The 15,467-nt window shown below is 52.1% G+C and overlaps 1 protein-coding gene across 3 annotated transcripts in view; it reads right to left on the bottom strand.

The window, feature by feature from the left end:
- Positions 1-15,467, bottom strand: part of SLC6A6 (solute carrier family 6 member 6) — a 120,748-nt gene that overhangs the window by 63,879 nt on the left and 41,402 nt on the right. For 2 of the 3 annotated variants that reach the window (XM_063941252.1, XM_063941253.1), the window contains exons 2-4: positions 10,129-10,365; positions 6,773-6,907; positions 2,205-2,439 (exon numbers count right to left, since the gene is read on the bottom strand). In XM_063941252.1, the coding sequence (XP_063797322.1) occupies positions 2,205-2,439; positions 6,773-6,907; positions 10,129-10,357 (599 nt within the window). In that variant the 5' untranslated portion in view covers positions 10,358-10,365. Of the gene's footprint in view, positions 1-851; positions 2,440-6,772; positions 6,908-10,128; positions 10,366-15,467 lie in introns of those variants that run through there. The other variant, XM_063941254.1, reaches the window with a different exon arrangement.

A 15,467-nucleotide genomic window follows, 5' to 3' on the forward strand; every position in this document is an offset into this window, starting at 1 on the left:
CCCGCTGCTCTCTCGCACTCCGCTGCTCTCTCGCACCCCCGCTGCTCTCTCGCACCTCCGCTGCTCTCTCGCACCTCCGCTGCTCTCTCGCACCCCCGCTGCTCTCTCGCACCTCCACTGCTCTCTCGCACCACCGCTACTCTCTCGCACCACCGCTGCTCTCTCGCACCACCGCTACTCTCTCGCACCACCGCTGCTCTCTCGCACCCCTGCTGCTCTCTCGCACCCCCGCTGCTCTCTCGCACCCCCGCTACTCTCTCGCACCCCCGCTACTCTCTCGCACCCCCGCTACTCTCTCGCACCCCCGCTACTCTCTCGCACCCCCACTGCTCTCTCGCACCTCCACTGCTCTCTCGCACGCTCTCTCGCACCTCCACTGCTCTCTCGCACCTCCGCTGCTCTCTCGCACCCCCGCTGCTCTCTCGCACCCCCGCTGCTCTCTCGCACCCCCGCTGCTCTCTCGCACCTCCACTGCTCTCTCGCACCTCCGCTGCTCTCTCGCACCCCCGCTGCTCTCTCGCACCCCCGCTGCTCTCTCGCACCCCCGCTGCTCTCTCGCACCCCCGCTGCTCTCTGGCACCTCCGCTGCTCTCTCGCACCCCGCCTTATGACGTCGGGAAGTAATCATTCCCTTTGATCTGTAGTAGAAGGCGGCAGATTGTGTGCTCAAAGCTCGCCGGCTCTTTCAGAGTCTATTTTAAATCCAAAGTGCTTAACTTCCAGGACAGAGAGACGCCCCAAACATAAAAAGCAGATGGCACCCAGCTACCGTCTATTAATATCTGAATAAACAGAGCGCTGCGTATGCAGATACTCTTGTATTGGTTCAGTAAGGAACGTACCGGAAGCCATTTAACTATTCAGTTGCCTTGTTGGGATGGGTGAGCCATATACTGAGGAGGAGGAGGAGGAGGAGGAGGGGGGGGGAGGGGAGGGGGGGGAAGTGTTATACGTGTTGCGCTGTTGGCTGAAGGTGCCTGGGCGCCGGGAGAGCGGAGTACCTGCTCCGACAGCCCAATCAGCCCTTGGTCTCCATGCCCACGCTGGGTACAGCTTGGCACAGGAAGGGAGAGAGGTCATGTTTTTTGTTTTACGCAGGAGCTACACTGGCACTTCTCCTGGTCACCGAAGCCAAGATGGCACAGACGCACGGGAGGCAGTCAATAATTAACAGGAAAGACAAATAAACTTATCAGTAGATGGATACAGATCAGGGGAATGGAGAAGCAGCAAATAGCAGAAGTGAAAGGCTGCGGGTTACACCAGGCTGATGCCGCTGTAATATATAGTATGGGATGCAGAGGGTGAGTGCGGCCATTGATCCCCCGGGGGGGAGAGATGCAGAGGGTGAGTGCGGCCATTGATCCCCCGGGGGGAGATGACAGATATCTCATGTGACTCGGTATCAGGTCTGTTCCCCAGAGGCAATGACATTATGCACTTGTACGGTTCTTACAGAATGTGACTAATACTACGGCTATCAGGGTGATTGTCCGGGGATCCCAGTGACCAGGAAGCAATAACCCTTCAACTGGTATCCCATGGCACATGGTGGGAGCGAGCGGTGACATAGGGGCACATACAGGTATATGGGTGGCACAGGGAATGATGACATGGTGCCTGCATATAGTGGAGGGCATCTGTGAGCACAGTATGGCATAGCAGCCCGGGGGGGCAGCCATGGCATATGTGGAGGCACAGTGATGGCAGGCGGTGGATGTACACCTGGCTGGGCACCGGCGCCCCCTGCCTTCCTCTGCAATACATATAGTGGGCACAGTGATGGTGGGCGGTGGCTGTACACCTGGCTGGGCCTGGCACCTTCTGCCATCCTCTGCAATACAAACAGCCATGCATATAGTGGGCACAGTGATGGCTGGGCACTGGCGCCCCCTGCCTTCCTCTGCAATACATACAGTGGGCACAGTGATGGCGGGCGGTGGATGTACACCTGGCTGGGCATCGGCGCCCCCTGCCTTCCTCTGCAATACATACAGTGGGCACAGTGATGGCGGGCGGTGGATGTACACCTGGCTGGGCATCGGCGCCCCCTGCCTTCCTCTGCAGTACACACAGTCATGCATATAGTGGGCACAGTGATGGCGGGCGGTGGGTGTACACCTGGCTGGGCACCGGCACCCCCTGCCTTCCTCTGCAATACATATAGTGGGCACTGAACACACATCACGAGAGCCAGTCCTTACTCCCAGAACTCTGTGACGGGGGAGGTGAAGTTTGTGGAGTTCAGCGACAGCCACATGGTCTTGTTCTTCCGGAACGTGTCCTCCACGCAGCTGTCCGTGTTCCACTGCTGGTGGCACAGAGCCCACGGCAGCTGACTTTGGAAAGACTGGAACAAGTAGTAGACTCCCCACGCCAGGATGACAATGTAATACACATTCAGGAGGGACACAATGACAATAGAGGCATATCCGATTCCTGCAGAGGAGAGAACACGGTCAATTACCGCACACATTTATTCCCTTATTGGTTACTCCAGGCCGGGCCGCAGGTGTGCCCACTATGGGGAGGTCCCAGGTGTGGGATTCCGGCCCAATGGCTAGCCAGCGGCTGGAAGATACTGGAAACCAGTGGCCAGCCCTATCAGAAAGGAGGAACGACCATCCCCCAGTCTGCATTATTTCCCTTGCGCAGGTTCTACAGTATGGGCAGTTCCCAGGTGAGGTGGTCATGTGATGTATATGAGGAATTAGGCACCGCCCACCAGGGGGCTTCAGATTTTACATGATAAAATAATCCAAATTCACTTTACGGAACAGGAGGCGTGGTACGTCTTATTAAACATTTTCGGATTTAAAGTCGTCCTAAAAACCTCTAAGTGGGGGCACTAGTGATTTCATTGAATTCTAAGTTTCCTAGTTATCTATCTTTGCTGGTAGCCATGCCGTAAGGTTTACACCCCACTGCCGCTCAGCTAATTTTATTAGGGTGTAGCCCAGGAATGGACGGCAGCCTTTTTGAAACAGTATAAATTGACGGGGCGAGTTCAGATTTTGTTTTATAAACCAGAATCTCTTTATTTAGTGGGTCATACATTGGACTACGGCCATCTTTATCGGATATGGGGGGGTTATTCTGACCTGTTCGCTCGCTGCGTTTTAACGCAGCAGAGTGAACGGGTCCTGCTGCGTATGTGCTGGCGCCGTAGTGCGCCTGCGCATGTCAGACGGCCGAAGGCCGTAGCAGGGATGCGGTCGCCTCTGCCTGATTGACAGGCAGAGGCGATCGCTGGGCGGGAGGGGACGGAACGGCGGCGTTTGGCCACCGTTTCGTGGGTTTGACCCGGCCAACGCAGGCGTGGCCGGATCGAACGGGGGGGGGGGGGGGGGGGGGGGGGGGGGGGGGGGGCGGGCCGCAGCGTCTGCATGACGTCACACGCAACGGCTGCGGGCCGGAGAGCGACGAGTAGCTCCCGGCCAGCACGCTAAAGCTGCGCTGGTCGGGAGCTACTCTTGAAGTGCAAAGGCATCACACCTTTGCACTTCTGCGAGGGGTAGCCGGACTGACATGCGGGGCGGGCTAGCCCTGTGCTGAACGTACCCCCCGCATGTCAGTGTGAATGATCGTAGCTGTGCTACGATCAACTCGGAATGACCCCCATAAAACAAAGAAATTTATACTTAATGTAACCCCACGGAGAGTCGCCCGCGCACTGCGCTGCTGCATCCCACACACAGTGAAGCAGAACAGCATCATTGTTATCAGAATGGAAGAGGTTAAATTAGCACCCACGGGTTTAAAGTGAAAGCGGCACCAAATTATACAGTGCCACACATGAGATGCAGAGTGGGTCGTAGGCCTATAGCGTAATGTGCAGTGGGATACAACAGCCATGATTTACATACTGTCAATATATGTGATCTACGTCATTGTCCTACTCGCAGAGACGCAGCCAGACTCCTCCATTCAGAGATTCTACACCTGGTTACGTCTATAAGGAGCTGTACTGATACAATGTAGTTCATAGAAACATTTTGATTGATACATTGTAGCAATAGAGATAATTGTAGCATGTGATGAGATACCACATGGGTTCCCTGCTAACCAATACAGAATGGTTTCCCCACGCTCTGACCAATCAGAGCAAACCTTTTCTGTGACGCTTAGTGCGGCAGGCTCGGAGCCCTCTGGATTTAAAGCTGGAAGACGACATTCCAAAGGAGATAGGGGGGCAATAAACTAAACCAGGGGGTCTGTGCTGAAGTTCCGTCTTCCCTGCATTTCTTGCATTTTTTTTCTTTCCCATATATTGCAGAGCATGATGACTGGTGCAGTGACCCCACAGTGACACCCAGACGCTGTACGCACTCAGGGCCTAATTCACATCTGATCGCAGCAGCAAATTTGTTAGCAGTTGGGTAAAACCATGTGCACTGCAGGTGGGGCAGATGTAATATGTGCAGAGAGAGTTAGATTTGGGTGGGGTGTGTTCAAACTGAAATCTAAACTGCAGTGTAAAAATAAAGCAACCAGTATTTACCCTGCACAGAAACAAAATAACCCATCCAAATCTAATCTCTCTTCACATGTTACATCTGCCCCACCTGCAGTGCACATGGTTTTGCACAACTGCTAACAAATTTGCTGCTGCGATCAGGTCTGAATTACCCACTCAGTTCCGGTGCATTTCCATTTTGCGGCGCAACATATGGGAGAATACACTACTTTTATGTATGCTTTTATTATAGCGCAGTGTCTGTGCCCCTGAGCTATGGCTGTGCGTTCCTTCTGTGTCAGATCTTCGCAGGCTGTAAGTGATCTGCTGCTGACACAGGACCCGCACCGAATAACTCCCACTCCTGGCATCAGCTCAGATGTTGTAACATTACAGCATCTGTCCAGTGGTGGGTGTGCGGGGGACGTTACTCCCTGCCTGTGTGGAGGACGTTATTCCCTGCCAGCTACAGAATGTCTGCAGAATATATTGTGGCTTCTCTGACTTTCCTCTGCCGGGTCACCGTGTCAGCTGCTCACGTATGCTCCGGGTGTCAGTGTCCCATTGTTCTGGTATATTCCAGGTGTCAGTGTCCCACTGCTCTGGTATGCCCCGGGTGTCAGTGTCCCACTGCTCTGGTATGCTCCGGGTGTCAGTGTCCCATTGCTCTGGTATATTCCAGGTGTCAGTGTCCCACTGCTCTGGTATGCCCCGGGTGTCAGTGTCCCACTGCTCTGGTATGCCCCGGGTGTCAGTGTCCCACTGCTCTGGTATGCCCCGGGTGTCAGTGTCCCACTGCTCTGGTATGCCCCGGGTGTCAGTGTCCCACTGCTCTGGTATGCCCCGGGTGTCAGTATCCCACTGCTCTGGTATGCCCCGGGTGTCAGTGTCCCACTGCTCTGGTATGCCCCGGGTGTCAGTGTCCCACTGCTCTGGTATGCCCCGGGTGTCAGTGTCCCACTGCTCTGGTATGCCCCGGGTGTCAGTGTCCCACTGCTCTGGTATGCCCCGGGTGTCAGTGTCCCACTGCTCTGGTATGCCCCGGGTGTCAGTGTCCCACTGCTCTGGTATGCCCCGGGTGTCAGTGTCCCACTGCTCTGGTATGCCCCGGGTGTCAGTGCCCCACTGCTCTGGTATGCCCCGGGTGTCAGTGTCCCACTGCTCTGGTATGCCCCGGGTGTCAGTGTCCCACTGCTCTGGTATGCCCCGGGTGTCAGTGTCCCACTGCTCTGGTATGCCCCGGGTGTCAGTGTCCCACTGCTCTGGTATGCCCCGGGTGTCAGTGCCCCACTGCTCTGGTATGCCCCGGGTGTCAGTGTCCCACTGCTCTGGTATGCCCCGGGTGTCAGTGTCCCACTGCTCTGGTATGCCCCGGGTGTCAGTGTCCCACTGCTCTGGTATGCCCCGGGTGTCAGTGTCCCACTGCTCTGGTATGCCCCGGGTGTCAGTGTCCCACTGCTCTGGTATGCCCCGGGTGTCAGTGTCCCACTGCTCTGGTATGCCCCGGGTGTCAGTGTCCCACTGCTCTTGTATGCCCCGGGTGTCAGTGTCCCACTGCTCTGGTATGCCCCGGGTGTCGGTGTCCCACTGCTCTGGTATGCCCCGGGTGTCGGTGTCCCACTGCTCTGGTGTGCCCCGGGTGTCGGTGTCCCACTGCTCTGGTGTGCCCCGGGTGTCAGTGTCCCACTGCTCTGGTATGCCCCGGGTCTCAGTGTCCCACTGCTCTGGTATGCCCTGGGTCTCAGTGTCCCACTGCTCTGGTATGCCCCGGGTCTCAGTGTCCCACTGCTCTGGTATGCCCTGGGTGTCAGTGTCCCACTGCTCTGGTATGCCCCGGGTGTCAGTGTCCCACTGCTCTGGTATGCCCCGGGTGTCAGTGTCCCACTGCTCTGGTATGCCCCGGGTCTCAGTGTCCCACTGCTCTGGTATGCCCCGGGTGTCAGTGTCCCACTGCTCTGGTATGCCCCGGGTGTGAGTGTCCCACTGCTCTGGTATGCCCCGGGTGTCAGTGTCCCACTGCTCTGGTATGCCCCGGGTGTCAGTGTCCCACTGCTCTGGTATGCCCCGGGTGTCAGTGTCCCACTGCTCTGGTATGCCCCGGGTGTCAGTGTCCCACTGCTCTGAAATCTATGTTTCTATCTCAGGGTGAATGTGGTTGCTATAAGCCCCCAGGCCAGGCTATTACAATGCTGTAGTCCTGAAGATCCCAGGTACCCCAACCAATGCTGGACAACAGGAATTATACACATGCAGGAGAGGTCAGTGATATAACACAATGGGAGTAACACTGATAGCAATGGCTTCACATGAACTTACCTGTGAAGATTGGGCAGATCTTCTCCCAGCAGGTGATGCCGCCCTCAGAGGTGAACTGCCCCAAAACTACCTCCAGGAAGAACACCGGGAGGCCGCCGCCAAACAAGAAGATGAAATAAGGGATTAAAAACGCACCTGTAAAATAAACACCACAAAAGTCACATTAACACCTAATACGTCACATATATGTCACAGCTTTCTGGCCACGGCACAGCGTTGCCCCAATGTGGTCTTTTCAGGACAGAAAGATCTATCTGGATAAAATAAAAACATATATATTTATTTTGGCATGCTGTGTGTACACACACAGGGAAAACACAAAAACTAGCAAACAAAAACTTTGTCCCGTAGGTGCGTGTACACACTCAGTGCAATTTGCGAAAATAAATATGCTACTCCTGCCAAGTACAGGTATATCTAAGGTTACGGGTAGTTACGCAGCTTCGTGCAGTCATAGGGTCCATGATGCAGAATGTATAGTTTGTAGATGTTTTTGGCAGCCCTTGTACGCTAGATCCAACAGCAGCTCCCATGTCATGTACAGTACATCCATGTTACATGGCATCAATTAGCAATAAGGGACAGCAGAGTCCTGGGAAAGGTGCCTTCAGGTACCCGGGAGTTCTAAGAGCCAAATACATCCCCCATAGCATCCGGTGTCATCACAAAACTTCAAAAACCATTGCAAATGTTTATCAGGAATGAAGGCGTCTCCAGGCATCTGTAGATTCTATGTACTAGAATTCTGAATAGCAGTTACCGTGCCTTTTTTGTTAACCTTTAAAGTCTGGGATTATTTTTTTTTGCCTCACCGTGTAGATATCACTGCACAGAACCTGCAGACCCAAAATATTACTGCGCAGGTTCCGCAGACACCGCCCATTACAGCACAGGTTCCGCAGGCACCGCCCATTGCAGCACAGGATCCGCAGACACCGCCCATTATAGCACAGGTTCCGCAGGCACCGCCCATTGCAGCACAGGATCCGCAGACACCGCCCATTACTACATTGCACAGAACCCACATATTGCACAGAAGCTGCAGACCCCACCTATCACAGCACAGAAGCGGCAGAACCCACTTATCACCGCACAGAAGCTGCAGACCCCACCTTTCACCGCACAGAAGCTGCAGACCCCACCTATCACTGCACAGACGGTGCAGACCCCACCTATTACCGCACAGAAGCGGCAGAACCCACTTATCACCGCACAGAAGCTGCAGACCCCACCTATCACCGCACAGAAGCGGCAGAACCCACTTATCACTGCACAGAAGCTGCAGACCCCATCTATCACTGTACAGAAGCTGCAGACCCTACCTATTAAGGCACAGAAGCTGCAGACCCCACCTATCACCGCACAGAAGTGGCAGAAACCAACTATCACTGCACAGAAGTGGCAGAACCCACCTATCACCGCACAGAAGCGGCAGAACCCACCTATCACCGCACAGAAGCTGCAGACCACACCTATCACCGCACAGAAGCTGCAGACCCTACCTATTAAGGCACAGAAGCTGCAGACCACACCTATCACCGCACAGAAGCGGCAGAACCCACCTATCACCGCACAGAAGCGGGTCGCAGAGGGGATTAGTGGATACCAGAGACGTGCCCACAGTTATATAAAAATGGCCTCATGGAAGAGTTGAGTAAACGACTGCTACACCCTCATCACAAGGACCCTATCTGGAGTATGCAGAACAACACTTAGTGATGTCAGACACATTCCTGACTGATTAAACAGAAGTCACATTTTTGGCCACAGCCATGAAATTCTGAGAAAACCAGGAGGAGCGTTTGGAGAGAAGATCACACTGCCAGCCGCCATGCCTGGAGAGCGCAGCTCTTCTCATCGTGTTGTGGGGCAGCCTGGGGAGGAAAGGGTTGCACCAAATATTACTACACCCCAAAGGCTGCGCATACACAGAGATGGCGAGGAATCTGGAGGCGCAGAGGTCGGGTATTCCACAGAATGTCAGAGTCAGCTGTGGACTATGTACTGGAAAGAGACATTGAGGTTTTACAGACCCCAGACCGGAATATTAATAGAGTGTTTCCGGAGACCTGGCATACATGCAGCCTGAGCAGGAGGAGAGGGACAGACATTCCTAATGCAGAGCGGAGAGGCTCCATCAGCAACAGACCTCTCTCTGTACTTACACAGAAACCCATCACAGGGTTCCTGTCCTTTACTAAATCACCCCATTAGCTGGATGGTGCAATGTCTCACCGAGCGCGGATCCACAGGGAGCCCAAACTACTGCACAAGCCACACTCACTGTTCTGTATTCCAGGCTGCTAAATTCTGCAAATAATTAGTAATTGTGCAATAAAATATCCAGAAAATTATTATGTGCATGCGCCACGCATATGGGCAGGTTTATGTGCGTGCTCCCCGCAGATAGGCAGGTTTATGTGCGTGCGCCCCGCAGGTGTGCAGGTTTATGTATGTGTGCACCTCGCAGATGGGCAGGTTTATGTGCATGTCCCCGCAGATGGGCAGGTTTATGTGCATGTCCCCGCAGATGGGCAGGTTTATGTGCGTGCGCCCCGCAGATGGGCAGGTTTATGTGCGTGCGCCCCGCAGGTGGGCAGGTTTATGTGCGTGCGCCCCGTAGGTGGGCAGGTTTATGTGCGTGCGCCCCGCAGGTGGGCAGGTTTATGTATGTGTGCACCTCGCAGATGGGCAGGTTTATGTGCGTGCACCCGCAGATGGGCAGGTTTATGTGCGTGCACCCGCAGATGGGCAGGTTTATGTGCGTGCCCCCGCAGATGGGCAGGTTTATGCAGGTCATGTATTTCAGGATATATTAAATCATGCACTGGTGAGTTCATCTTGGTCAGAAATTCCCTCCGCCCTTTTCAAAAGACAGAAATCCTGACGACAAGACCTGTTGCGGGTGTTGGAACCCTGGAGCTCAGAGATCAGCCCTGTTCTGTCACCTCTAACACCTGATGCAGGTAACTCTACTTATTCCCTTTGGAGGAAATACATTTGTTGGAAACAAAGAGCCTGATTCAGACCTGATCGCAGCAGCAAATTTTTTAGCAGATGGGCAATACCATGTGCACTGCAGGTGGGGCAGATGTAACATGTGCAGGGAGAGTTAGATTTGGGTGTGGTGTGTTCAAACTGAAATCTAAATTGCAGTGTAAAAATAAAGCAGCCAGTATTTACCCTGCACAGAAACAAAATAACCCACCCAAATCTAACTCTCTCTGCACATGTTACATCTGCCCCCCCTGCAGTGCACATGGTTTTGCCCAACTGCTAACAAATTTGCTGCTGCAATCAGGTCTGAACTACCCCCAAAAAGCGCAAGATGCCACCTCCCCGATCCCAGACCTTACCTCCGCCGTTCTTATAGCACAGGTACGGGAATCTCCACACGTTCCCAAGACCGATAAACCCTCCAGCCACTGACAGCAGGAAGTCAATCTTACTGGCCCACTTCTCCCTCTGCGGGGGCTTCCCGTCAGCTTCATCCTCTGGACGGGTCCCCGGACTCTTTCCTGGAGCCGGCTTCAGGATATCTTTATGAAAGTCCTTCAGGCACTGCAACTTCTCTTTGTTGGACATTGCTGTACCTGCCAGGGAAGAGATGAAAGGTGTTGGCATGTTTACAACGCAGAAAAGGTAATATGAGGGTGGGGTCCAGGGTTGCACTGAACTGGATTCTAGCAAGACACTCAATTAACCAAGATTTAGAGGCACACTCCTGCAACACAAACCAGAGCATTTAGCCAGGAAAGTTTAGGTGCATGAAACATTACAATCCACCCAGTGGTTCTCCGGATTAGCCCAAACCAACGGGGACTTTATTTTACACTATGTAAAGATGTGTATATATATATATATATATATATATATACACACACACATAGACACATACATAGAGGCAGCCATTACGTTTGTAGAAACAATACTGCAGCCTCTACATTCCCTGAGAGCCATGAGGCACAGGTGTGTGATGTTTACAGAGACTGGACTGCCTTCTGCCTCATGGAAACTGGTTCAGGCTCAGAATTGTCACCCTCCGCTGTGTGCGGACAACAGCCATCGCTCAGTGCGCCGATTTCAGGAACATGGGACATATCACATGTCATCCAGTACAACCTTCACCGTTACCAGTCAGGATGAGGCCCTGCTGCCGCTCAGAGAGTAACATGCGAGGGAACCTGAAGCTGTAGCAACAGGTCCTGGGAGACACAATTACGTAACACTGAGGGTACTATTACACACAAGTAATCTGACAGCCGGGAGTGTTCCCCAATTAGGGTCAGAGCGTGCGCCAATCATGGAGGGGTTACTAGAAGTGTATATATTTATACATGTACAGCTGGACTGTTTCACAATCACTGTATGCCACGGATGATGTGCCCTAAGTAATAACAGAAGAGCAGCATTCAGGGGTCTATTCACGAAGAAGTGAAAAGTGTGGAGAAGTGAGCCAGTGGAGAAGTTGCCCATGGCAACCAATCAGCATTGAAGTAACATTTATAATTTGCATACTATAAAATTCTACAGAGCAGCTGATTGGTTGCCATGGGCAACTTCTCCACTGGCTCACTTCTCCACTCTTATCACTGCTTCATGAATAGACCCCTAACTGTGTAACACTGCTCAGTATATCAGGAGGATGCTATCTGGCGGTTCCCTTAATCTAAAATGTAGCGTAATCAGGCTGACGGTTACAGGGCTTGTCCTGAGGCCAAACATCCGGGAAATTCACAGATGATGGGAACCATACTGCACAGTATGGGCCTGGAACAGCAAATGCAGGACGGCATTAGACTGCCAGTGACTGACAATCTGGGGCAATTTGGGAGCTTTTCTGTTGCTCTCGGTCAGCGTACTCTGTGAGCCTAGAAAGGCCCTGGGTGCCGGGACTTTAATAATTATTATATTAGTTAGTAAAAACCTTTGGCTTAGTCTTTCGTAGCAAAATAAAAATAGAATTCTCTACATTTCTCATACGTCCTAGAGGATGCTGGGGTCACCATAAGAACCATGGGGTATAGACGGGATCCGCAGGAGACATAGGCACTTTAAGACTTTGAAAGGGGTGTTAACTGGCTCCTCCCTCTATGCCCCTCCTCCAGACTGATTTGGTGTCTACGGCTACTGCGGGTAAGTCATCATTTTTACCTTATGTTCCTGCACAACAAAAGAAAACACACCATCAGATGCAGTCCATTTGGACCAATAAATACAGGAAAGGCCGAGGTTCTTCCTTCCTTGCTACTAGAGTAAGGGGAAAGGGGAAAAGATCTCCGGCCGTGGCAGGTTCCCAGAAGCCGTGGCAGGTTCCCCGGCTTCTGCCAAATCCACCACATGACGCTGGGACTCCTCTGCGGGAGTCCACACCAGCGGGGGCACGTCTCAAACTCTTCAGTCAATTCTGGGTTCGTTCAGACCTGGACCCATGGGTTGTAGAAATAGTGTCCCAGGGGTACAAACTAGAGTTTCAAGACGTTCCCCCTCGCCGATTTTTCAAATCGGCCTTACCAGCTTCTCTTCCGGAAAGGGAGGTAGTATGCGACGCAATACAAAAGTTGTGTCAAAATCAAGTCATTGTCAGGGTTCCCCCGTCACAACAGAGGGAAGGCTTTTATTCGAGCCTGTTCGTGGTCCCGAAGCCGGATGGCTCGGTCAGACCAATCCTGAACCTGAAATCCCTCAATTTCTACCTAAGAAAATTCAAATTCAAGATGGAATCTCTCCAGGCAGTGATCTCCAGTCTGGAGGAAGGGGATTTTATGGTGTCGGTAGACATAAAGGATGCTTACTTACACGTTCCCATATATCCTCCACATCAGGCTTACTTGAGGTTTGCAGTTCAGGATTGTCATTACCAATTTCAGACGTTGCCGTTTGGTCTGTCCACGGCTCCGAGGGTTTTCACCAAAGTCATGGCGGAAATTATGGTTCTCCTGCGCAAGCAAGGAGTCACAATTATCCCGTACTTGGACGATCTCCTGATAAAGGCGAGCTACTGCAGAACGTTACTCTCTCCCTGACAGTTCTGCAACAACATGGTTGGCTCCTAAACTTGCCGAAATCACAGTTGGTGCCGACGACGCGGCTGTCGTTTCTGGGAATGATTCTGGACACAGAATTACAGAGAGTTTTTCTTCCAGTGGAAAAGGCTCTGGAAATTCAGAACCTGGTCAAACAAATTCTGAAACCAGCGAGAGTGTCAATCCACCAATGCACTCGGTTGCTGGGGAAAATGGTGGTGGCCTACAAGGCCATTCAATTTGGCAGATTCCATGCCAGAGTGTTTCAGTGGGACCTGTTGGACAAGTGGTCCGGATCCCACCTGCACATGCACCAAAGAATAATCCTGTCTTCCAAGACCAGAATCTCACTCCTGTGGTGGCTACACAGCTCTCACCTCCTAGAGGGGCGCAGGTTCGGGATCCCGGACTGGATCCTAATAACCACGGATGCGAGTCTCCGAGGCTGGGGGACAGTCACACAGGGGGAAAACTTCCAGGGAAGATGGTCAAGCCAGGAAACTTGTCTACACATAAACGTTCTGGAGTTAAGGGCCATTTACAACGGCCTTCTTCAAGTGGAACGTCTGCTTCGCAATCTGCCCGTATTGATTCAGTCGGACAATATGACAGCAGTAGTGTACATAAACCGCCAAGGCGGAACAAAAAGCAGAGCGGCAATGGCAGAGGCCACGAAGGTTCTCCGCTGGGCGGAAAGACATACAAGCGCCCTGTCAGCGGTCTTCATTGCAGGAGTGGATAACTGGGAAGCAGACTTCCTCAGCAGACACGATCTCCATCCAGGAGAGTGGGGTCTTCATCAAGAGGTCTTCACAGAAGTGACAGGTCTTTGGGGAATTCCCCAAATAGACATGATGGCATCTCGTCTCAACAAGAAAATTCAGAGATATTGTTACAGGTCGAGGGACCCTCAAGCAATAGCAGTGGACGCCCTAGTGACACCGTGGGTGTTTCAGTCGGTGTATGTATTCCCTCCGCTTCCTCTCATTCCAAAAGTGTTAAAGATCATAAGAAGAACAAAGGTTCAGGCGATCCTCATTGTTCCGGACTGGCCAAGGAGGGCTTGGTATCCAGATCTTCAGGAATTACTGATAGGAGATCCCTGGCCTCTTCCTCTACGAAAGGATCTGTTACAGCAGCGGCCGTGTGTGTATCAAGACTTACCGCGGCTGCGTTTGACGCCAGATCCTAGCTCGAAAGGGTATTCCCAGTGAAGTCATTCCCACACTTATTCAGGCTAGGAAAGGGGTAACATCTAAACATTACCACCGTATTTGGAGAAAATATGTGTCTTGGTGTAAATCCAAGAAGGCTCCTACGGAAGAATTTCAGTTAGGACGTTTTCTCCATTTCCTACAAGCAGGTGTGGATGCGGGCTTAAAGTTGGGCTCAATTAAAGTTCAAATATCAGCCTTATCGGTTTTCTTTCAAAAACATTTGGCCTCCCTTCCAGAAGTTCAGACTTTCGTGAAAAGCGTGTTGCACATCCAACCTCCATTTGTGCCCCCAGTGGCACCATGGGATCTTAACGTGGTGTTGCAGTTCCTTCAATCACATTGGTTTGAACCTTTACAGAAGGTGGAGTTGAAATTCGTAACTTGGAAAGTGGTCATGCTGTTGTTCTTGGCATCCGCAAAGCTGGTATCGGAGTTAGCGGCTTTGTCTCACAAGAGCCCTAATTTGATCTTCCATGAAGATAGAGCAGAGTTGAGGACTCGTCAACAATTTCTGCCGAAGGTGGTTTCATCGTTTCACATGAACCAACCTATTGTGGTGCCAGTGGCTACTGACGCCTTAGTGGAGTCAAAGTCTCTCGATGTGGTCAGAGCTTTAAAAAATAAGATTTTACTTACCGATAAATCTATTTCTCATAGTCCGTAGTGGATGCTGGGACTCCGTAAGGACCATGGGGAATAGCGGCTCCGCAGGAGACAGGGCACAAAATAAAAGCTTAAGGATCAGGTGGTGTGCACTGGCTCCTCCCCCTATGACCCTCCTCCAAGCCTCAGTTAGGATACTGTGCCCGGACGAGCGTACATAATAAGGAAGGATCTTGAATCCCGGGTAAGACTCATACCAGCCACACCAATCACACCGTACAACTTGTGATCTGAACCCAGTTAACAGTATGATAAACGCAAGGGAGCCTCTGAAAAGATGGCTCACAACAATAATAACCCGAATTTTTGTAACAATAACTATATACAAGTATTGCAGACAATCCGCACTAGGGATGGGCGCCCAGCATCCACTACGGACTATGAGAAATAGATTTATCGGTAAGTAAAATCTTATTTTCTCTGACGTCCTAGTGGATGCTGGGACTCCGTAAGGACCATGGGGATTATACCAAAGCTCCCAAACGGGCGGGAGAGTGCGGATGACTCTGCAGCACCGAATGAGAGAACTCCAGGTCCTCCTCAGCCAGGGTATCAAATTTGTAGAATTTAGCAAACGTGTTTGCCCCTGACCAAGTAGCTGCTCGGCAAAGTTGTAAAGCCGAGACCCCTCGGGCAGCCGCCCAAGATGAGCCCACTTTCCTTGTGGAATGGGCTTTTACTGATTTTGGCTGTGGCAATCCTGCCACAGAATGTGCAAGCTGAATTGTACTACAAATCCAACGAGCAATCGTCTGCTTAGAAGCAGGAGCACCCAGTTTGTTGGGTGCA

Source organism: Pseudophryne corroboree, chromosome 9 (assembly GCF_028390025.1).
Source record: "Pseudophryne corroboree isolate aPseCor3 chromosome 9, aPseCor3.hap2, whole genome shotgun sequence".
Classification (NCBI taxonomy): Eukaryota; Metazoa; Chordata; class Amphibia; order Anura; family Myobatrachidae; genus Pseudophryne; species Pseudophryne corroboree.